The following is a 22,871-nucleotide window of genomic DNA, read 5'->3' as shown; positions in this document are numbered from 1 at the left end:
TGTGGTATTTAATTTAATACACGATCTATCACAGTAGCAACTTCATGAAAACCCTTACTTTCATTAGGTATGCACATAATGCATCACATACAGGTCGAACAATGATGATTTAAGCATTGGAAATGTATAAGGCACAGTATGGTCAACTACTTGGCGACAAACTGAACTGTCACTAACTTAACTAGTTGTAACTTGTCGTCGTCTTCTTCTCCGAGTCTTATTCTCCATTTCCGGTAGCACCCTTCACAGTGCCACCAACAGGCCTTGATTATGTACTACAGCAGATTCACCAGTTTCAATGGGTGTGTGTGGCCGCAGCACAGCGCAGCACAGCTTTGTCTGGCCGCGATTGACTAACCCCAAATCCGTTCCGGAAAGTATGAAAATCGGCTTAGTTTGGCAGTGGCCTTAGTGTGCAGTCTCCTTCCTATCTGACTCAACCCTGGCCACGTACAGTACAGGTATCAACATCAGAGCCTTGAGACGCAGTTGGGGGGGGGGGGTTGGTAGAAGGGGGGTACAGGCAGTTAGCTTAAGTTTCACTAAGCCATGTGTAGAAGGAAGGGGCAAAAATCAAAACACTTCTGCAAAGCCTGAATCCTTTTCTTCTCCCTCTTGGCTCGGCACCAGTCTGGCGTAATGACGCTGAAAAGGCTCCTCAGGAGTTATCGCTTCCTCCGGATCAGTCAGGTGCTGTCGCTGCTGCAATTTGGACTCTGCGACGGTTTTGGCGGGAGAGTAGGAAAAGAAAACAGGAGATCACGCTTTATTTCACACAGCCCTTGATCAAGCTCAAGGCCACTGAAACTAGGGCTTGATTTACAGGAGAAGGATGAGCAGATACTGGGGTTAGAGTTAAGGTCAGGGTTTGAGTTAGGGGCATGTATGCGTTATCACACAAAAATAATAAGTGTGTTACATTGTACTTCATATATAAAGATGGTCTAGTTATAATGGAGTGTTACTGTAAACCTTTCTATGTTCAAGTCAAACTCTTATCTTTATTAAATCTATTATTACACACTCTCTCACACACACACACACAGGGCATCAGCAGCCACACAAGAGCTGCCCCCACACAGACTGCAAACACACACCAGCATTGGCGCCGGAACCATAGAGGCCGCGGGGCCAATGGCCCCCCCACTTTTCGGGATTTTTTATTTTTTTTTGTATTGGTTGCACACGTCATTCATTGACATTACATTTCTGCTAACCTGAAGATACTCATAGTGGGGGGGCCATTAGAAGTGCCAGGCCAAGGGTATGCGGACTCGTCGGTCTTCGGAATGTTCCACTCACGTCGGCATTGAGATTGAAAACATTACGGATGAACATTAACGGTGCAGATCCATACAAGCGATCTGGGCGACGCGATCTGGGCGACCCCATGCATTTCAACGGGAGCCAGCTCCATTGTGACGTAAACCAGCGATCTGAGCGACGCGCCTGATGAAAATTCGAACATGCTCAAACTTATGCAAATGAGGAGCGATATTTCACCGGCAGCGGCCAACATTTCAGAGAAAGAACACGCCCACTCAAAGCAATGGAATTTGATCGCGTCGCTCAGATCGCTTGTATGGATCTGCACCGGAACAGTTTTGTATTAATCTGAAAACACGTGCCTACATCAGCGACAAGCAAAATCGGGATGTATATAAAGTGATTAAAGTCTTACACTTCTTTACCATGGTGACCCTGGAAGAGTATCCATCCAAATAATAGCATGCTATATAAAGTAATCACACAAACATATTTGAAGTAATATGGACAACTTTTTTGTATTTTAGGGATCATTTAATATTTTTCGAAGCTACCAACGATGTATTTTGGTGTATTTATTTTAAAATTGTGACTGGGGATTGTGGGATATGATATTGAACGTGTATTGCGTAGCTTAGGCAACCATTAAACAACCAAAAGTTTAACCTGAGCGAGTGATAGAGATGGAGTCGAATTCGAAATACAAACATAAAAGTGGATCTCAAAAACGAAAACAAAAAGAAAAATTGGACAAAGACAGGAATAAGTTGCCAAAAATCGGATTTTTTCCCCAAAGGATTCCTAAGGGGGAGATCGAAATTGAGCGGGAGCAAGAGAGATCTGAGGCAATAGATGGTAGCAGTAGCTCGCTGGCTAGCACCAAAGCTAGCACCAGCCCAAATATCAATGGAGAGGGTGGAAATATGGAAGAGAGCGAGGTAGATGAAAATATGGAAGAGAGCGAGGTAGATGCCATGCCAATCGTATCGACTCTCCTTGAGTATCCGACTGACACTGGACATTTTCCCTGAGAGTCTAGACTCAAATGTCAAACGTTATATAGTCTCCATGGGGTCATGCAAACCTACTGGCCCCTTCCCACGGAATACCGAGGATAACCGCTGCTTTACAAGAGCATATTTCGTTGCAAAACCAAGTCTGGCTTGGAGTTACCAGAGACATGGCTATGCTACTCACCCCAACTAAATGTAGCCCACTGTGAGCCCTGCTGGCTCTTTGCTTCGCTAACATGGAAGACAAATAACTGGCGAAATGTGTCCAGGAAAATTCAGTAAGCACATTGATGTAATGATGTAAGTAAGCACATTTTTATCTATATAAATGATCAGGTATTGCCTTTTAGTTTTTATTGTGTCTTTGGCCTCTTGGTGTGCAGTTTGGAGTTTGTTAATTTTGGTGCGCCGTCTCTAGTTTTTATTTGTTGTGGTGCTCTTGCAAGTCGTCTAATTTCTACTATGCCGTGGGCCAAATTACCCATAGCGTCGTTTCCACGCTGTCTTTAAGTGTTTGGCTTAATTTTCAGTACCATGGTGAGAGACCTATAGTCAGTAATAACTCCGACACCTGTATACAACATGAGCATGGTACGCACTTCAAACTACATGAATTGGAACACATTGACTTAATAACACAACTCAAGTTCGAAGACGCGGCGCGGTCGGCAAGACCATAGAGACGTAGAATAGTTTATTTTTGTATCAATGCCTCTGGGCAATATATATTATACCATTGGAAAGCCTGTTTTAATTTGTGCCGCATAAGGAACATGTATTTATAGGATGAGTAGCAGAGCTGAGTAGATGTAGGTTGCGTTCATGAAAATGTTGTCAAACTGCTTAGCGCCTGGCTGCCTGCATGCGCGCGATTGATATAGCAAAAATTAAGGAGAGTGACACATGCACGCGCATTTGGCCCCCCCACCACTGAAATCATTCCGGCGCCGCTGCACACCAGGGATTAAAATTAACGTCGTCCCGTCGTCGTATTAAATTGTCATTGGGACTATCAACAATTTAATTTGGGACGACGTCGGGACGGCAAGAATTTCAGCCCATTTTTTATTGCACTTGCAACTCATTTAAACGGAAAAGAAACGCAATTTCAATGTCCTTGAATGAAGACATTAGACACTGACAATAAATCTGACTTGACTTGAAATGGACTCGCGCCTCACGTTTGTGTTCTATTAGTGACAACAGTGGCGGTCCGTGCATTTCACGACTAGGCATTCAGCGATGTCCTACACGATGTTAAACTGAGTGAATCCACCTCTTAATACCATCATTATGACGCCATGGCTCTCGAACTATATATTTATACAGAAAGGCAGTATAAGTGAGCATTGCATCACCTTAACATAGTCGAGTACAACAGACTTAATTAATATTTCCGGAGCATTTCAAATCAATACACCCGTATTAACAACACATTAAGAGTAGTAAACTCTCAGTTATATGATCGCTTGGATATTACTGTCACAACTTAAAAATAAAAGGCGATTTTCAGGGATTAGTCTACAAAGTTTTATTCAGTCCACCGAAAGTAGCCTATGTGAGATTTAACAAGTATATCCACTAATTTTCGCATTGTCCCACCTGCAAAGCAGTTTCATTAAACTTCCTCACGATATCCAGTTTTTTTTTAAAAGTTCCGTCTTGAAAATTGCGTTGTAATTGTATCAAAAACTGGAATTATCAAGTTGGTGTAAACTAGTTTATTTGAGTTGGTTAATGTAATTATATTTAGTCTTACCAATTGAAACAACTAGCATAATAAGCATTGCAACCGATGTACGTCGTTTTCATATTAGCCAACTAAACTGAGCACTGAAGCACTGCACCGGTCTGCCTCAGTATCCAATCAAAGGTTTACGTGCCACGTTCAATTCTGAAGGCCTCAGGGAAGATTTCTTAGCCTGGTAACACATGATAGCTGAAATATGATTGGATGAAAGCTCTAACATAACTAAACAACGCTGAAAGCTATGAAATCAAGAGAATGGACTATGGGGAATAATTTAATACATATTTATGAAAAGAAAATATTAAAATTAAATTAAATTAAAAAGGAAGTTCCTTCCTGAGTGGAAAAAGACATATTCTTGTATTAAATGGGATGCAGGAATAGGAATGTCATCTCAGTTTTAAGAAATGACCCAAACCAATTGAGAGAGTTTTAATAAACAGTTTTGGATTTTAAATCTATTGCCAGCAGCAGTTTTTATTCTTGTATAATCTTAATGGAATTCATTGTTTGAATTAATTTGCACCGAATTTAGTTTTTTTTTTTTTCATAAAATTCGGGACGGTTCCGGGACGTTTCGGGACGGTTGAAAATGATTTTCGGGACGGTTCCGGGACGGTGGTGAAAAAAGTTAATTTTAATCCCTGCACACACACACACACAGACACACACACAAACACACATTCATTGCAAATGCATCACACACACATAAACTTGTCTTGCCTTACACATTGCCTTTGCAAGCTGCAGGACGTAGCTAATTGAATACAGTAAGTGTTCTTTTTGAGAGCTGTCAGCTAATGGCCTTGAAGTGTTGCGTGAGAGTTGGTCTCTTCAGCTTCAAAGCAAATGGACTTCATGCAGTAGGTTTACACAGCTTCTCTACTCCCGCCCTCCTCCTTTCCCGCTGGCTCTTTTGTGTGTGTGTGTGTGTGTGTGTGTGTGTGTGAGAGAAGTATTAATAGAAACAGATGGCAATATGTTTTCTTTTTTCCATCAACATCCCATCTGGACGGACCCTGCCCGACTACATGCAGACACCCCAACTTCCCTCCCTTTCTCTCTCTCTTTCTACCTCTCCCTCTCTCTCTCTTTCTCTCCCACTCTGTCTTTCTCTCTTTCATGCGATTCTGCTTCCTGTGCCACCGTGCATCTGCATGGACGTGGCGCTCAGAGCCTAAACATCCCGTCTGGTGAGGGGGTCAGCCAGGGTGGCACATGGCTACTCTGCTGCCTCAGCCTGAATCTGCCTCCCAGATGTTGCCCGAGAGAGAGAGGAAGACAAGGGAGAGACAGAGAGAGAGGGGAGGGGGGAGAGAGAAGATGAGAGAAATGGAGAAAAACTGAGAGAGAGGGAAAGAGAAGGAAGAAGAGAGACGTTTAGAAGCCGGCACACATGAAAGCCGCACGTGCTCCTCTGAAGTTGCCGTCTCACCTGCGCCTTCTGGGCACGGTGCCGGTGTGTCACTAAACTTAGTTTTGCGGTTACGGTTATGGCAGCGGCGGCAGGCAGCCTCTGGAGCTGGAGGTGCGACTGACTCACCCAGTACTCCCCGCGTGGGGCTCCTGGACACTTCCTGGACCTTCTCATGCCCGCATTACGTCTTCTCCTTTGATCAACCCTCCCCCCACCTCCCTCCCCCCCTTTACCAACAAAGCAAAAGCTCCCCCATTCTCTCACCCACTGCCTGGGCCACTTCCTTGTGCAGCCATCTGGACCACAAAGCAAAACCAAGAGGCCAGGTGAAGACCAGTTGGGGTAAAGAGGATGAGTGGTCAGGTCGAGTGGGGTCGGGGAGAAGGGGAGGAGGGGATGGATGAACGAACTTCATTCTCTCTCTTCAGTCTCTCACCCACTCACTCATGCACTGGCCTGGCAAGCAAGCTTCCTCTTGTTCACCGTAATATAGCCCTGGGGCTGATAGCTGGCTGGATATGTGGAGGGGGCTTGTTGAGTAAACAACCCGTCTGTCTTCCCTCCATGTCCCAGTCTGACTGGGTGGAGTTGCCTTGGTAGTGACCCTGTCCGCCGGTACGGCTGCTCCTCTGTCTCGTTTTGCAGACGCGTTCCCGTCTGTTGCTGCCCGTGCAGAACAGGACGTGCGCGGGAGGCGAGTCGGATAGTCTGTGACGCAGACAGCCAGAACCCTGCTGCAGTCTCTGCATAACATACTGTTATTATGCTGTAAGTACACGATTACTGGGCACCAGGTGGCATTGGGTCTCTGGTGGTGCCTGTTCTGGCACAGATGCACAGACAGACAGACACAGGCAGACAGACAGACAGACAGACACAGACAGACTAGCACACCTGTCGCCTCTGAGGGTGTTTGCACAACATGATTCATAATCATCCCACTCATGTGTGGATATTTTTTACTTGCTTTCACAACCACGGGGGCAAAGGATGCAACTGGTTATCTTTCTGCTGAATCTTTTTTTTTTTTTGGTGTGACTATGCTGTGTCTGAGGCTGAGTGTCTCTCTGGCACCGTCTTTAACAGTGTGTTTTTACGCACGAGAGAGAGAGAGAGACTGTCTCCTTTGCTGCACCACACACACACACACACACACACACACACACACAAACACACACACACACACACACACACACACACACACAAACACACACAAACACACACACACACACACACACACAAACACACACAAATACGCTTGTTCAGTCTGTCTTCAGGGGCAGTCTAACTGGCTCCCAGATAACATCAGGCTGTCTGAGATTAGCACCCATAAGGGTGCAGTTAGGCTGGCGCTCTCGAGCCACCCTGCCCCTCTCTCTCTCCCCACAAGTGTCGGCCCACTGATAGCCTGTCTGCATTGTCCTTGTGCTGATCTCATGTCCCCAGACCCACAAAGCTCAGTGTGTGTGCGCATGGGTGGGGGGGAGTTAAGAATGTGTGTGTTACATTTTTAAGGGCCAGACAGGAACACTGGCCAGGCTGCTGCTGTGAGATTTAGCGGTGCGCGCGACAGATAATGGACTTGCCAATTCTCCCACGGCCGGCCCATTGACCAGCAGTTTGCCGATAAGACACAGCTCAGACTCGCTTACCATAACTAGCCTGCCCCGGCTTCCTCTACTGCAGCTACCCCACCCGATCATTAAACTGAGACGAAGGCACATAAAGAACGAGCCGCACTACCTTTTAAGTTGCGAGCAATGCATCTCTGGAATGGGCCTGTTTATGAGGGGGAAGCTGTGAGAGGGAATGCTGGTGTTTGAACACTGTGTCTTCTCTACTGCAGCAGTGCTGGGGCCGGGGCTAAAAATGCACACTGGAATTCCATGCATGTGCCTTCTATCAGAAATGCAATAATCCCGTCTGGGAATTTTTCCATGCGCTTGTATTTGAATACTTAAAATGTGTAATTAGTGCGTTGATTGTCTAGTTCAACGTTCAACTTCAACATGCTAGCATGCATGTAAATAAATTGTAAATAAAAAAGCATGCCAGCGTGCATGTAAATAAATTGTAAATAAAAAAGCATGCCAGCGTGCATGTAAATAAATTGTAAATAAAAAAGCATGCCAGCGTGCATGTAAATAAATTGTAAATAAAAAAGCATGCCAGCGTGCATGTAAATAAATTGTAAATAAAAAAGCATGCCAGCGTGCATGTAAATAAATCGGTAATAAAAAAGCATGCCAGCGTGCATGTAAATAAATTGTAAATAAAAAAGCATGCCAGCGTGCATGTAAATAAATCGGTAATAAAAAAGCATGTCAGCGTGCATGTAAATAAATTGTAAATAAAAAAGCATGCCAGCGTGCATGCAAATAAATTGTAAATAAAAAAGCATGCCAGCGTGCATGTAAATAAATTGTAAATAAAAAAGCATGCCAGCGTGCATGTAAATAAATTGTAAATAAAAAAGTGTGCCAGCGTGCATGTAAATAAATCGGTAATAAAAAAGCATGTCAGCGTTCATGTAAATAAATAGTAAATAAAGAAGCATGTGAGCGTGCATGTTGAAAGAGACCAACCTGCCACCTCAGGGCAGAGTTGCCCTCAGAGGTGGAGGTGGCCAGTGGGGCTCCAGACCCCCCGATGGCAACTGCTGTCTGACCTTTCAGAGGTATGCATGGGGTTTTGAACCGGCCAGTGGAGACCCAGCTGTGACCATACACTCTCCTGGGCTCAGAGTCCTGTAAAAGCATCGCCTGCCCTCAAAGGGATCCTGAATATCAATGGGGATTTATGAAAGGCACAGTGTACTACAGGCACAGGGAGGGCAACACCAGGTTCACATGGGACACCATCAAAGGGGGCTGACTGGCAGAATGAAAGACAAGCCTGCTGGAGCTTGTAGGACCATCCCTCATGTACATGCGGGAGCGGTGGGAGGCGGTGTGTGTGCTGTGAGGTGGTGTGTGTGTGTGTTTAAGGGTGTGGAGTGGAGTGAGGGGTAGGAGTGGGAGTCTTGTGAGAAGGAGGTTGGCATGGGTGGTCCTGTTGTTATTTGTTTGTGGAAAGAGCTAGAATGATGGTCTCCTCATATTTCCAGTCCACCCTCACCCCTCGGGTGGTCCCACTCTGGCTTTGTGAGTTTTTCCCCCATGATGGGTTTGTTATTCCTGGCCCAACACTTCCAAGACCTCCACACCCGGAAACTTCTAGGAGGACGGCCAGTGGTGGAGGCCCAGTTCCATGGCTGGAGGCTTACAGTTGCCTTAGGGCTGCAAAGTGTGTGTGTGTGTGTGTGTGTGTGTGTGTGTGTGTGTGTGTGTGTGTGTGTGGCCCAAGCAAGCAGCTAGGTCAGGTAGGGCACCTGGGGAGTTGAAAGTGTGTACATGGTGTGTGTGTGTGCAATTGTGTGTGTGTGTGTGTGTGTGTGTGTGTGTGTCAGAAGGTGGTCCGCTTGTCTCTGCCCTCGCCTGGGTTAGTCAGACCTCACAAAAACACAGCTTAGTCACCCCCTATTCATCTCACTTCTCTCGCTCGTAGCCTTTGAGGTGTTCTGATAGATGGCTTTCTCCCTCTGATAGAGCCCTAATCTTCTCTGTAAGGAGATGAAAGATTGCCTTACATCAGCGGCTTCCCTTTCAGTCGCATCCTCTCCTTTCCTTTCCTTTCCTTTTTTTTCCGCCCTCATATTTATTTTTGTGTCTCTTACAAAGCCCATTCACTCGGTTTCACCCTCAAAAACACACTCAGCATGCCTCACGTCTTTGTGTCGTAGGTCACCGTCAGGTCACGGGTAAGTGAGCAGCAACAAAGGCTGACGTAAAACGTCCCAGCCCCAGGCGAAAAACACTTGAGCAACGTAAAGAGGGCCTGAAGGCTCTTCTCCACAGAGCTAATTGCTCCTGAGCCCCTGTTGGGTCTCATACACAGCCCACTGCTCCTCAAGAGCCCCTTCTGCCCCATGGAGTGACTGGCCGTTGGCGTCATAGCTCATCCTCCGCAGACAGTAGACGCTGGCCTTGGCACCGGCGCCTGGCTCTGGGTTTGCTGATCATGGTGAGCCTGCCCAGCCTGACCTCTTTTTTGGTCAGCGTGGCGGCGGCGGCTGGGCGTTTGTGTGCTCAGGCGGCTGCTGTTGCATAGAGAACAGGGTCACGGTGACATTTAAGTGGGTTTTGCGTTAAAGCCCCACGGAGGCAGACAGGCAGTCTGTGCTCTCTGCAAGCAGGCTTTGGTTTCTAATGACTGATGCCCCTCGAGAATGTGACCTTGAGTGTTTGCTTTGCAATTGAAATGTTGATTTTTGTCCTGACAGTCCGGTACTTAATAATTGATTATCAGTCGCATTGCTGCTTGTTGAAATATAAATATACGAAAATACTAGAAATGCTTCTAGAATTGTAAGGACTTAACGCACTGGCATTCTCTGTGTTTATTCTATGGTGCATTGGGTTCCAGTGGGCAGTCTAGTTTGTCGCTTGCCGTGCGTGGCTGTGGATATCCTGTCTTTGCACTCTCTGATCTTCCTGTTCCGGCTCTATTTTTACTCCGTGGCACATCTTTAATCATTTATCCTGTCCAGAGCCGGAGCCAAGAGGGGGACGCAGTTTCCTGCAGAGGGAGTGGATTAAGGGAGTGAGGGAATGAGACAGAGAGAGAGAGAGAGAGAGGGAGGGAGAGACAGAAAAGAAGCACAGGAGGGAGGAGAAGAAAGCGAGTGGGCTTATTAAACAGGTGTGGGCCCCTGACAGTCTGAGTGAGTGCTGGCCGAGGGGGGGGGGGGCTTATTTATGTTGTCGCTACGCTTCCGTCTGCACTGATCCACACCCCCGCAAAACGCACAGCTTCTGCACATCTCTCACAGAGCCCTGGACCGTACTCCCCACCCCTTCACCCACACTCACAGGTCTCAGGTCAGTGACACAGGAAAAAGAGGCACAGCAGAAAGCCCAACCCCTGCTGAAGCCACTGCACTCACAGCAGGCGCCCCCCACCCCGTAATTAGCCACTAGCCGCAAAGTAGCGTTTCATCGTTCTAAACGCTGACCCTTAAAAATAGCCTCCAGCGTGCAGCATTGCAGCACTTAACAGCTTCTTCTGTAGACTCTGTAACTCTCTCTCTCTCTTTCTCTCTCTCTCTCTCTCTCTCTCTTGCTCGCGGTCAGGGCAGTGAACAGCCATTTATAAAGGGACGCCTGGTGTCAGCAAGTGCTCTCGCCACCATTTGTGTGGCACTGTGCGTATGCCCTTTCATCCGCCCGTCCAACTGGAGCGCTTCTGGGATGAGCTCATACAAATCATCGCACGCCCCACCCCACAACCAACCCTTGGTACTGGGAGGGGGCAGCTCATCCCTTCCTGTGGCCCCCCGCTCTCTCTCCCTAGCAGCGTGGCTTGGTACTGATAAGTCCTCTCAGCGCCTCGAGGGATCCAGAGTCCTCACACACACACACACACACAGATAAAGTTTGTCTAGCGGAGGCTCTGGCAGTAGCAGCTCATAAAGATCTCACTGTGGCCCGGGGTGATTTAGATGTCCTGACTGCATGGACTCTGCCTTGGTCTTGCCTCCTTTCAGCACTTGTCCTAAACAGGGCCAACTTGAAGGTTGGGGTCAGCTTTTCACCCAGACAGTGAAAGGTGACTGAAGCCTATTGGTCAGGCCTCACAAAGGCTATTCTTACTTTCCCACATGAATTTGTCCACGGCGCACGTTTTACACAAAGTATCAAGAAGTGCAGGAATCAGCACAGGAATCTCATCTGTATGTGTGTGCACGTGCACCCGGGCCGGGGTATGGATCCCGCAACCTTGGTGCTGTAGATAAGTGGCTCTACCAGTCTGGCTATTTATTGTTTCATACCTTCTTCTGTGCAGCCGTGTGTAAGAGTATGTGCCAGTGCCTCTAGTCTGCTTCATACCTCATACCTTCTTCTGTGCAGCCGTGTGTAAGAATATGTACCAGTGCCTCTAGTCTGCTGTCCCTCACAGTATGTGTTGTTGCCCCTGAGCCCAAAAGCCCACTCTTAGTGTGGCTGGAAGTGACAACAGTAGCAGCTGCCTGGAGGACATGTTTCTGGTTTTGCCCCCGCAAATCTGCCAGTTGCCTGTGTTGTCAAGCAGAAATGGACCAAGCTGTGTGTGTGTGTGTGTGTGTGTGTGTGTGTGTGTGTGTGTGTGTGTGTGTGTGTGTGTGTGTGTGTGTGTGTGTGTGTGTGTGTGTGTGTGTGTGTGTGTGTGTGTGTGTGTGTGTGTGTGTGTGTGTGTGTGTGTGTGTGTGTGTGTGTGTGTGCGTATGTGTGTGTGTGTCTGCTGCATTCCGCACACGCAGGAGGGGCCCTGTTGTCTCCAGCAGGATTTCTGAGATTGTGCAACCACTTCCGCATGCATCAGAGTATGACCGATGTGTGTTTGTACAGTGTGAGTGAGAGTGTGTGTGTGTTTGCTATCCTGTGCGTAAGATGAGTTGGCAGATAAGCTGGACCGCGGCTTTCGGGAAGGCGTTCAGCAGGGGTAAAGCGTTCAGCGGGGCTAAAGCGTTCAGCGGGGGTAAAGCGTTCAGCGGGGGTAAAGCAGGCGGTTGAGGGGACAGCTGCTTGCTGGTGCTTTTAAGCACTTGGCCTCGACTCAAAGGCAAACAGCCTGGCCCAGACATCTCTCCGGCTTGTGTAATGCGGCACCGATGAGGCTCCAGTGGGGAGGGCCGGCAGCTCGGTAAATGACCACAGACACACTCATGCTACCTGTGGTCAGGGCGCTGTTTTAGGACCCCATCTCCAAAGACAGAGGTCATTACTGGGAAACGGGGGGGGGGGGGTCATCATTTGGAGTGAGGTAATTTATTTTGAGAAAGATTGTTTACAACAGTGCCCTGTTCCCGTTTAGCATTCCCTCATGGCACTAATACTCTTTTTAATACAGTATTAACTCATCTGTTCTATGGTGGGGTTTTCTGGTTTTTCTTTGCTTGAGTTTTTTTAAAGTACGCACAAAGCAAAAGCAGTACTTTGTAAAAGTGTAATGAATTGTAAAGCATGTGTTTGCAGATATGATTGCAGAGAGTCTTGCTAAGGTGTCGGCCGTCTGTTTGTTCTTCTCCTGACAGGTGTGAGAAAGTTCCAAATGTCGTCCAAAATGCAGAGCTCAAATAACATCGCCCAGGCCAGGAGGACAGTTCAGCAGCTCAGAATAGAGGCCAGCATCGAGAGGATAAAGGTAGTCGTGACCACCTCACTGGCCTTGCCAAAATCCCCAGGATTCTGTAGGGCCTCTCTTCCAGGATGTTTACTCTGCTTCTACGTAACCCTATCAAGGATGTGCTCCATTCTGCGTAATAGCTTCCTGGAGCAAGTCAACAGCAATAGCCACGCCTCTTTCAGTTACCGATCTGAAGCCACCACCTCCAACCCTTTCTGTGAAACACTTCTCTTCTTGTTACTCAATTGCTCCTTGAGGGCATTTGTGCAGAGAACAGTTCTTTTGTGTGTCTTTATGCATGTCTATGTGTATCACTGTTTGAGTGTGTGTTTGTGAGAACGATGCAGAGTGAGAGAGAGAGAGACAGAAAGAGAGGGTGAAATGAGAGAAGAAAGCCAGCTCTGTGTGTGCTTTTGTTTCTTGTGGTAACTCGTCTTTGTCTTTGTCCTCGCAGGTGTCGAAGGCATCTGCAGACCTCATGCACTACTGCGGAGAGCACGCCAAGTACGACCCTCTTCTCATGGGCATCCCAGCCTCCGAAAACCCCTTCAAGGATAAGAAGCCCTGCACCATTCTGTAGCGTGGAGTCGATGCATCCTCTAAACTGTACCTTTTTTTTATTATGTGTTAGATACATTCAGTTAACAACAAAAGGTTTATATATACTACTCATTTGGAAAAAAGGCATATAACTGTCAGTAGGAAGGTTCCCCGGAACTGTGCCCATCTTATCAGGCACAAACAGTTGCATTTTATCATTACTCCCTCCACCACAGAACCACCCTTTCTTCTTTTGCTTGTCCTCATAGTTGTCTGATTTGCAGCCAACCCCCCCTCCCATTCATTTGATACTTAACACACAGTGGAACTTTCTTTCGTGTGACCAGATAATTAATTCAAGCAGTCACAAAGTGAGAGAAAAGGAAAGAGATAAAAAAAGACAGAGAATAAGAGAGAGGGGTAGGGTTAGTGCAAAGGTCATGTCCATTTAGACAGCTGAACTCTAAAGGCTGGTGTACTGTGTGTGTGTGTGTGTGTGTGCGGGTGGGGGTGGAGGGTAATCAGGTGCCTCCAGTGGCGTCATGGTGACGTCCTTCACCCTCTAGCAGGCAGGACCTACCCCTCTACCCAAGGGGGAGGCTCTTTAAACAAAACAAAAGTCTACATCCGTCGGTCCTCACAGTCAATTAGAGGCTGCCTCTCCAGTTTTGCTACCTTACAAGCGTCTTAACCCTTGCCTCGGATTCTTGCAAGACGTCATGGGGAATTTTGAGTGATCCAATAAAACAGGAGGAACAAAAGAAGCAGTTTAGGGGGAAAGAGGACGAGGCTGGTGGTTTAAAATCCGCTGACTCAGCTGTGGTGTCGTCATTTAGGTTTTGTGCTTTATTGTATTGCACAATGTTTTTTTTCCATGAGGGATGTCTTAGCTGTTTATGATTGGTAGCCCTTCACCTGAATATGGCAGCCACTGTAAAGTCAGTCATGTTTGCCACTGATGCGTCTTACTCAATGGCGTGGTGGCTGTATTGAAGTATCGGTTTGCAATTACATTCTCAGATAATTCCAAATGCCAGAATCCTTGATTGCAACACCTCTATTTTTCCCACTTGTCCCCGAAGCACATCCTCCATTAAAATAGTGATGGTAAGAAAGAAATATCTAAATTTTAAAATGTACATTCTAAATTGTCATGTGTCTTAGCTCGCATAGGAGGTTGGACTGGAACAGCGATGAAACAATATACTGTATATATATACATTTTAAAGTGTACACTGACCTGTCATGGGTCTTGGAACTCATAGCAGGGTCGACCGGAACAGATTTTGGCCCAGGGTTCAGTCCAGATGTGGGCCAGGGTTCAGCCCAGATGTGGGCCAGTACCAATCCAGCCCTAGGATCCTTTTATCAGAAAAAAGAAAAACTCAAGTACGTGGTAGAGTAGCAATATGTTTAATGAAGATTATGGTACATTAATATATTGTAACCCTTTAAAATGAGTATATGCCTTATGTTCATGTAAAATGATTTTGATTATCTTGATTTATGATTATGTCTGTCTTGTTATGCTTTCTTTGTTTTTGAAGAATGAAAATGAAATGTTTTAATGTTTTGGTGCCATCACATTCAGTTTTTTTTTTTTTACCAGCAATAGAGATGAGTTCTGTGGCTTTTGAGTGCTTTTCTTCTTCTATGGTATCTCACAGTACTGAGCAGGAAAAAGACTTTTAAACTGACAGGGTTTTTGTGATCACAGTGAATGTTGTGCTGACTGTTAATATCTTGAATTTTAACATTCCATGTTTACAACGTCTTCATTTTTTAATGTTTTTTTTTTCTAATTCGCTCAAGATCACCATGCCGTGACTGAGTGCATGTGTGTTTGTGTGTGAGTGTGTTTGAGTTGTATGCGTGCCCGAGCAAGCATTAAGGACTGTGTGTGCGCACGCGCGCGCGTGTGTGTGTTTGTGTGTGTGTGTTTGTGTGTGTGTGTGAGAACACATGTGTGCCGCACAAACTGGAATAGAGCTGTCAAATGAAGAGACCAGCTGAACCAGCCTAGGCCTTAATGAAGCACTCCTGTTCTGATGTCGGTCACTCACATGACCGCCCACACGACTGAACACACTTCTCCCCGCAGCCCTGTCGCTGAACTGTGATACCAGGAGGGAGGTGCCTTCCCTTCCACAGGGGAACTCACTGTACACAGAGGTCTTCGTATTCGCCACCTCCATTGCTCTCTCTCTCTGTCTCTCTCTCTCTCTCTCTTTGTCGCTCGCTCTCCGATGACGGACACAGTCTCATCCCTGTGTCACGGCCTGTCACTCAGAGATGCGGAGACGGTGGCATTCCGTGAATGGACAGCTTGAGAGTTTTGACCACTAAAGTAGCCTTGCTGTCAGGCACTACAATCCAATGAGCGACTGTTTTGTTTTGTTCTATATCTGTTCTATGCTGTAGCCTCGTGTGTTTTGAAAGTGGCTCCCCCCCACGGTGTGTGTTTTCCCACGTATCTTCTCTATGTGATCAGCTAATCTCTATATGATTCCTCACCCAGTGTCTGCTCGTAGAAATGTGTGTGTTTATACTGTAAGGAGCAAAGCTTAAACGAAGTCCATGTCCCCACCTCTCACTGTTTGTACCGATTTGCCTCTGGTCCGTTAAAACGGAGTTGTGTGTTTACCATGCTCTTTTTAGTTTCCTCCTGCTTAAGTGAACTTGTTATCTTCTCCTTACTTCCATGTGGTTAATGCTAGAGCTGTCTGTCTCTCTCTGGTGCTGTATAAGTGGATCCCCTCCACCCCAACCCTAATCTAAAGTTAAATACAATTTTGTCATCAGTTTGGTGTCTTTGTTTCTTATTTGTGCTGACGGTATGCTCTAACAGAGATCTCGCAATAATTTCACATTCTCACAAGACATGCATAATGCAAGGATATTCTTGCTCTATACAGCTCTCAACTTCACAAACATATTTTGCTTTTTGCACATCATATACCACGTGAATACATGAAGTATTTCTATCATACACAAAGTCAATACTATTCTAGTATTATCAGTAATATCAGTGCCTTATCAGCACAACACCACTGTTGCCAATACTATCAATGTATCAATACTTTACACGAGGCAGGAGAGGCATCCAGAGTTCAAGGAATAGAATTGACAGAAAAACAAAACAAATAGACCCGGCCCTTGGCTCCCACTGTTTACCCTTTTCACTGGCAGGTGGGTTGTGGTTTGCCACTGGGCATTGCCGCTTGCTCTTATTCACGACGGCTTGTTTTGTTTAGTTTAACCTGAGGTCAAATTTGCAACGTTTCCCTTTCCCCTCTGTCTGGTATTTCACCCAGAATCAGGTCAGGCCATAGGCACTGGCCTACATTGATGTAATCATCACTCCCTGATGGATGGTCCTGGCTTTTGTGCTGTTGTCTTTTGCCATGATTGTGTTACCTGGGAGTCTGGCGGAAGAGCTCCAGGACGAGCCGGTAATCCAGTCTGAGGGGCCTGAGGAGAGGGCATTAAATGACTCGCCTATTTTTCAGCAGGGCCTGAAACAGTGGAAGTATCACAACGTTTGTTTGCTTAATGGCAGCAGGTGAACTTTACCAGTCCTGCCTGTCGGTGTTACCTGTCTGCAAGAAAAACAGAATCATATCTAAGTTGGGTTGAAAAATATTAGAGAGAATTTTTATTTTAGTGAGGCTGAGAGGTTGAATTTTACACAAAACTGCAAATACTGACAGCAATGTCTCCTCAGCCAGTATAAAACAGGTCTGTAAAATATCAAGTTCCTCCAGAGAAAAAGAGCATATAAACTTCTTATCTTCTTCTTCGCCTTCTTAAAATATATTCAGGTCACAGAGATGGCAACTGCATGGTTGTGTGTGTAAACTGCATCATTCTTAATAAGCCTGCACAGTGCTGATAATGCTGTATTGTTGTATTGTTAGTCACACAAGCCCCACACACATTTCTCCGCTGAGAGCAGAGCAGCAGTTCACACTGCCCTGCTCCTGGTCTCAGGTCTGACCTTTGCAGGAACTCTAATAGTTCATTCCAAGAGCGTTGACTCTGGTTGCCACAAGCCAGATCCCCAGAGGCTATGTGAAATAATATTTCCCAGACATTCTGGAGTTCACCGTAGTGACGCAACAACACTGCCCCGTCCACAATTCAATGCGTCACCATTGCTAACCCCCCCCCCCCTCCAAAAAGTGACTTTCTTTTCAGAGAAGAGAGGTGCGTCCACTCCCTCACCAGTTGTCATTGGAAACATTAGAGTTCCAACTCTCTGTCTCTCTCTCTCTCACACACACACACACACACACACACACACCAGTAGATACTAGAAATATATAGTTCAGCATTAGCAGACCACACACTCATCAGTTGACACTCTTCGGTGTCCAACACCCCTTTTTGTGAATTTTGTGAGGAGAGACTGTTTGGGGTAGGGCCCACTACTCCACAGTACCAGATTGTTTCTCTCGTCTGCAACTCATCCTTACCCTTCTGCATATATACCTTTTATCGTGACAACAAGCGAAATAGCACAGCATGGCCTAACTATGCAGTTAAGACTGCATTGTTTTTCTTAAGGTGGTTGCATCGCATTTAAAACGTTTGTATTTTATTCCTGCCGTCCTACCAAAGTCGTTAGTTGGTGATGTTATTGGGTGGGGTTTGTTTCCTGTTCATGAGAAATGCTAAATTTAACCTTGCTCCGTTACTTCAAATGCTTTTTTTAGTCCCTGGCCATTCCCCCATGTTGCCAGTAACACGTCTCATGACCTTGACTCATGCCGTTATTGTTTCGTTGAGGACTTTGTCCATGGTTGGCACATGGCCATTAGTTTTAGTGTCCTTAGCTTCTACCCCTACATTCAGAACTCGTTGTTCACTCGCAATCCTTTCCATTTTTAGAACAGCCAGGGGTCCGTGTATCCGGTTCTGTGTGTGGATAGGTGGTCGTGGGTGACTGGTTAGGATGTCATGTTAGCCTACAATAGGGAACAAAGCAGGAATTCTGTCGACCTCCAGCCCATGCTGCCTCTGCGGCTATTTTTAGAAACTTTCAAATACTTAGTGTGCTGAGCGCTTTTACAGAGCTTGGCATGAAGTCGCTTTGGGGAAAGAGAGTTTTTCCCCTCCAAAGCCAAAACTATGATGCACATCTGACTGCCATCCTGGCATTTTTTCAGCCTCAAAGGAAAATTTGAAAGGAAAATGTATGGTACTGTTCATGCAGCAGTTATATCAATCAGACACATTTCCCAACATCGGCTGATTTCACTGCAAAGGAATGCCGACCTATTGTTACTGGGAATGTTGATATTGGACACCTCTCCCAAAAAATGTATTTGTTGTAGTACATATGGAGATGCATTGTTTGTATACATTTTTCAGTAGGAAGTACTAATGTCTCTGGAAGTCAAGTTGGAAGTAAGAAACGACCCTCCTATGAACCCCGAGATATTGCACAAATCAGCACCCAGCTGTTCACACAGCTTCCATCGGTGTTGTTTTTGTTGGTTCTGTTAGCAGGGCATAAGAGGTAACCTCTCACACTTTTTTTTTTTTTTTAACCGCAGAGCGCTGACATGGAATGCCACCCTCTCCCAGTTGGTTTGAGGTGTTATTCCAAAGCACCTGCAGGGGCAGAAGGACCTTATTCACACCTCTCTTTAGCAGAACTGCTTAAATATGCCGCCTTTCATCACAACTACAGTAAGACTATGGTAGAACCTTTTTATGAACAGCTAGGCCTTTTGATCAGCCAATTAAAACACTGGCAGGAGTGTGGGAGCAAAGCTAACACATCTGCTTATCTTGAACCCAGTCACTTACGTAGCCTCAGTTCCTGGAACAAGCTTTTCACAGCGTGCCCCTTTGACCAGAGTGCATCAGTCATGTCACTGTCCTCCTCATAATTGTTTTCCTGGACATGTTGATGTTTCGGGCTGATGTGCTGAGGCAGTGTAATGTCAGTGTTTCTGTGTTTATGTTAGAAGCCAGTTAATTTGCTGCGCGTCACGGCACTAAGTTTGAGGCAAGTTAAGGTTGTTGTGTAGCAAGGCACCCTGACAGCAACTGACCCTAGTCAGTGCCTTCACATGGTCAGTAAGTCAACAAGTACATTAGTGTACAAGCTTGGTTCAAATTACATAAGAGACAGATATTGGTTTCAACTGTTTATTCAATACTGATACACAGCAACATAAATACAACTCATTAAATTAAATATATTAACACAAACCAACATTTGTTTTCACCAAAATTAATGGTAATGAATAAGTCAATGCATTTACTTCCTAAACATATTAAGAGGTTTAGAACATCTTCCCTTTTTTTAAATAGTAACTCATGAAAGGACAATAACAACATAAGTTAAAAGTTGTTGTCTCAAAAATTCCAGTATCCAGTAAGGCAACTGTCAGTGCTCCTCACAAAAGAGACTTGCCTGGAAGGCAGAGTCCAGTCCATTCCCTTTGCCCCAGTTCTTGCAGCCTGCCCTGTCAGGAGCCTCCTTGAAAAAAAAAATCCCCCTTCTCGTGCTCACCACGTGCCAGTGAGCATTCACATGATTCAGTTTCCTGTAGCACAGTCCCTTTTCCCGGCATTTGGTGCACAATGTCAAGCCTTGGCAGTCCAGTTAACCCATACTGCTGAGTCATTATTCCTGAACAGGTCTTGGGAATGCATCTGCACCGGTTTTGCAGAGAGTCCACACCCATGACAGTCAAGTTCAAACTGACCTTTTCTTTATTCTTGTCTTGTTGAAGAATGCTTATCATTCTTATTCGTGTTGTTAAACACCATTCCTTGTATTCTTCCCAGCCAGCCCAGGGGCAGTTGGGAGGGATCCTCTGGAGGACATCAGACGTATCATCTAGTGCAATAACTTTTGAAAAGTGTGCAGTCCTCTCTCTCGATCATCGCTCAGGAAGGTTAATGACAGGCACCCACTGGTCTAGGACCCGGCTGTCTCTGCAAAACCGGTTCAGTTTACTCAGGGCTGGGTCTTTCCACGTGGATGATTGAGGATTCTGCATGAACAAACATTCAAATTAGCCTCACAGGGATAACAGTGCATATGCCTCAGTCAAATTAAATGCACTACTGCACAAACGTCAAATAAGAATAGAAGACAACCATTTTTAGTTAGATAATATCCTTATTTGCTGGCTTGACCAAGCACAAGACTCTTTTTTGCATTCAGGACATTTATTAGTGTGCAACTGCTGGTCCCTTTAGAGCTTTTCTTCCTGGAACTGCTGTTTGCAGAAGTACCCCACAGGAAGTTCAATGAAACCTGCCAGGGCCAGCCGCAAACTTTCAGTAACTGGAATCAGATCAGTCAGCAGAGCTGCCAATTTACTGCAGCTCCAGACAGCGAGGAATTCCACATCAGAGGCCCTCATAGATCAGGAAACGTTTAACAACTTCAATCAGCCGAGACGGACTTTTAACCGTCTTCAAAGGGCTGCAACTGGGGAACTGCAATTGCCTCTGGTAAGTGTACACTCCTGGTGTCACTCCATCGGATCTGATGTGAATTTGAACTCTATCGCTACCTTCTGCTGCAATAATATAATTGTAACGGCCAGCAGAGAGTAAATCATCCTTGCGCAATTGCAAACTCCATTATAGGGGCAGGAAATAGTACTTACGGTGACTAATACACAGTGGAGGTCCATCGGCTCTCCTCCTGGTTTCATTCCCCCAAGGATTTCTGCCAGACGTTTTATGTTGTTCACACGCAGGATGTTGATGTCATTCTCACAGCAGAATGCCTGGATTAAAGTGAAGTGAATCTGAAGTGCGACGTCTTGAACATCCTCTTCGTCAGTAGCCAAGAGACATAAAACTACATTGTCGGGATCCCTAAATAAAAAAAGGTCAAAATTAGACATGTTTGCCAACGTCAGCGTAGCAAATCCAGGAACGTTAAGCACTTCAATTCAGTTTTTCTAAATCTAACCGCAAATAACTTGACGCCAGGTATGCATTAGGGTTAAAACAATCTCCTTCAGCTAACGATGTAAATTAACGTTAAGTATTTAGAAAAGTTGGTAACATCCATACTTACACATTCAGAGACTTTGCCGCCTCATATACTCCTACAGTGATGCAACCCTGAGGTAATGCAGCGCTGAGGACATCTTCTAACGCACTTGCCACGGAATCCATTCTGTAGAAATAGATATCTGTAAGTTAGTTTGCCAACACTTTACTGTGAGCTAACTGGCTAAATAAACCGACAACGAAAAAAATGGTTGATGCTAACTATACCTACGAAATCCGCACATAAAAGCTATGATTGACTTAGCGCAGTCTGACAGAGTTTTGTTGAGTAACGTTAAGCTCCATGCACAAATAATATTGCAACAAAATTCTGTCACGAACTTTATTCTCTCTGTAGTAAAAATTCTGCAAAATGATAACGTTACTACCGAGGTTCAGCCGCGAATTTATCTATAAGACAAGTTTGCCTAGCTTGCTAGCTGTTGGTCAATGACTTTTACCCACCGAACCGCCTGGTAACGTTCGACAGGCATGTCACGAGCGATAAAAGAATGCCTTGCTATTTCAATTATTTCAACAAGATAGCCGGCGAGATAACTTAACGTTACTAACCAAGGAATAATACTACGTCAACTATTGCCCAAATGTTTATCAGGTGCAAAGAGACTTCAGCAACGTTGAATGACAGTTGTGAAATGTGCAACATCCAAGCAGCAACTTTCACTAAAATGTACATTAGCCATCAATCAACGAGCTTTAACTAAAGTTCGGAACTGTACTTAATGACGACATGCAACGCTGTCTAAAATGAAAAAGTACCTTTCAGTGGCGTTGTCTGCACTAGGTTCTTCAAAAGTCATATTGCACATCAGGCAAAGTTCCGGTAGCGCTATGATGTCCCTGCTGTGGAAAGCGTAGTACTCCGAATAATCCCTTTCGCACCAGCACCGTGGGAACGTCGTCAGTGGAACTTCTGAAATCTGATGTTCAATGAAATGCGGGCAGGTTTCTAGCGCCAGTTTATTTGCATACCCAAAGCTGATTGGTCACTGAAAATCAGACTGGGACCTGTAACATGCCTGTAACTATGCCCAGCGCAGCGCCCTCATGTTGTGACTGGCAGTATGATCATAGCATAGTCACCCTGTAGTCAAATCAATCTAATTATTTAACTTCAAGGAATGCGTGCAACATACCAGGCATTGGCAACATATAGACAGGCATTCCACACACACAACCCAACAACTATCCTGACATCGGCAAAAATGCTAGTCGATTTTTAGATATCTTATTTATACTCATGCAGGAGAATAAAGCCGTTTTTTGATAACGTCCTTAGCTGCCTTAGGGTTGTTCGTTGGAGGCTTATAATAAGCTTATAATGCCTGCATAAACTTTACATCTCAGGTCCATCCTGAATCAGCAACAGGTGGGCTATGCAACCATGTATGCAACGTCTCCCGTTTTTTTTTTTTACAAACCCCGGTTCAATGACGCGAAGAGATGTCTCACGTTAAATGATACCGGATGGTAATAAGTTAAAATGTCAGAGCGACACCGTGTGGATATGCTGTGGACATGTTGGCGACGCACAACAAAAGTAAAAAATACATTAGGATTATTCCAGCCTTTTCCCCCGTCATCAGCACAAGGAACTATGTACCATTATTTAAATGGTCAATTATTGGAG

The 22,871-nt window shown here is 45.5% G+C and overlaps 2 protein-coding genes across 2 annotated transcripts in view; one reads left to right on the top strand and one right to left on the bottom strand.

Moving 5' to 3' along the window:
* The window catches only part of gng12b (guanine nucleotide binding protein (G protein), gamma 12b), a gene marked incomplete at its 3' end in the record, with an annotated part of 65,878 nt that extends 52,649 nt beyond the window's left edge, over positions 1–13,229 (top strand). The window contains exons 3-4 of the mRNA XM_080832254.1: positions 12,558–12,667; positions 13,104–13,229. Of these exons, the coding sequence (XP_080688380.1) occupies positions 12,575–12,667; positions 13,104–13,229 (219 nt within the window). The 5' untranslated portion in view covers positions 12,558–12,574. The remainder of the gene's footprint in view (positions 1–12,557; positions 12,668–13,103) is intronic.
* A 6,171-nt stretch (positions 13,230–19,400) lies between these two features.
* On the bottom strand, positions 19,401–22,133 carry gadd45ab (growth arrest and DNA-damage-inducible, alpha, b). The gene is made up of 4 exons (XM_080833248.1): positions 22,001–22,133; positions 21,246–21,347; positions 20,827–21,040; positions 19,401–20,202 (listed from the first exon to the last, which is right to left on the bottom strand). The coding sequence occupies exons 1-4, from the start codon at positions 22,048–22,050 to the stop codon at positions 20,089–20,091; spliced, it is 480 nt and encodes a 159-aa protein (XP_080689374.1). The 5' UTR covers positions 22,051–22,133; the 3' UTR covers positions 19,401–20,088.
* Between the last annotated feature and the right edge of the window lie 738 nt (positions 22,134–22,871).

This window comes from Sprattus sprattus (genome assembly GCF_963457725.1).
Source record: "Sprattus sprattus genome assembly, chromosome: 2".
NCBI lineage: Eukaryota > Metazoa > Chordata > Actinopteri > Clupeiformes > Clupeidae > Sprattus > Sprattus sprattus.
The sequence above is the reverse complement of the archived record's forward strand: the minus strand, read 5'-3'. Positions and strand labels throughout refer to the sequence as shown.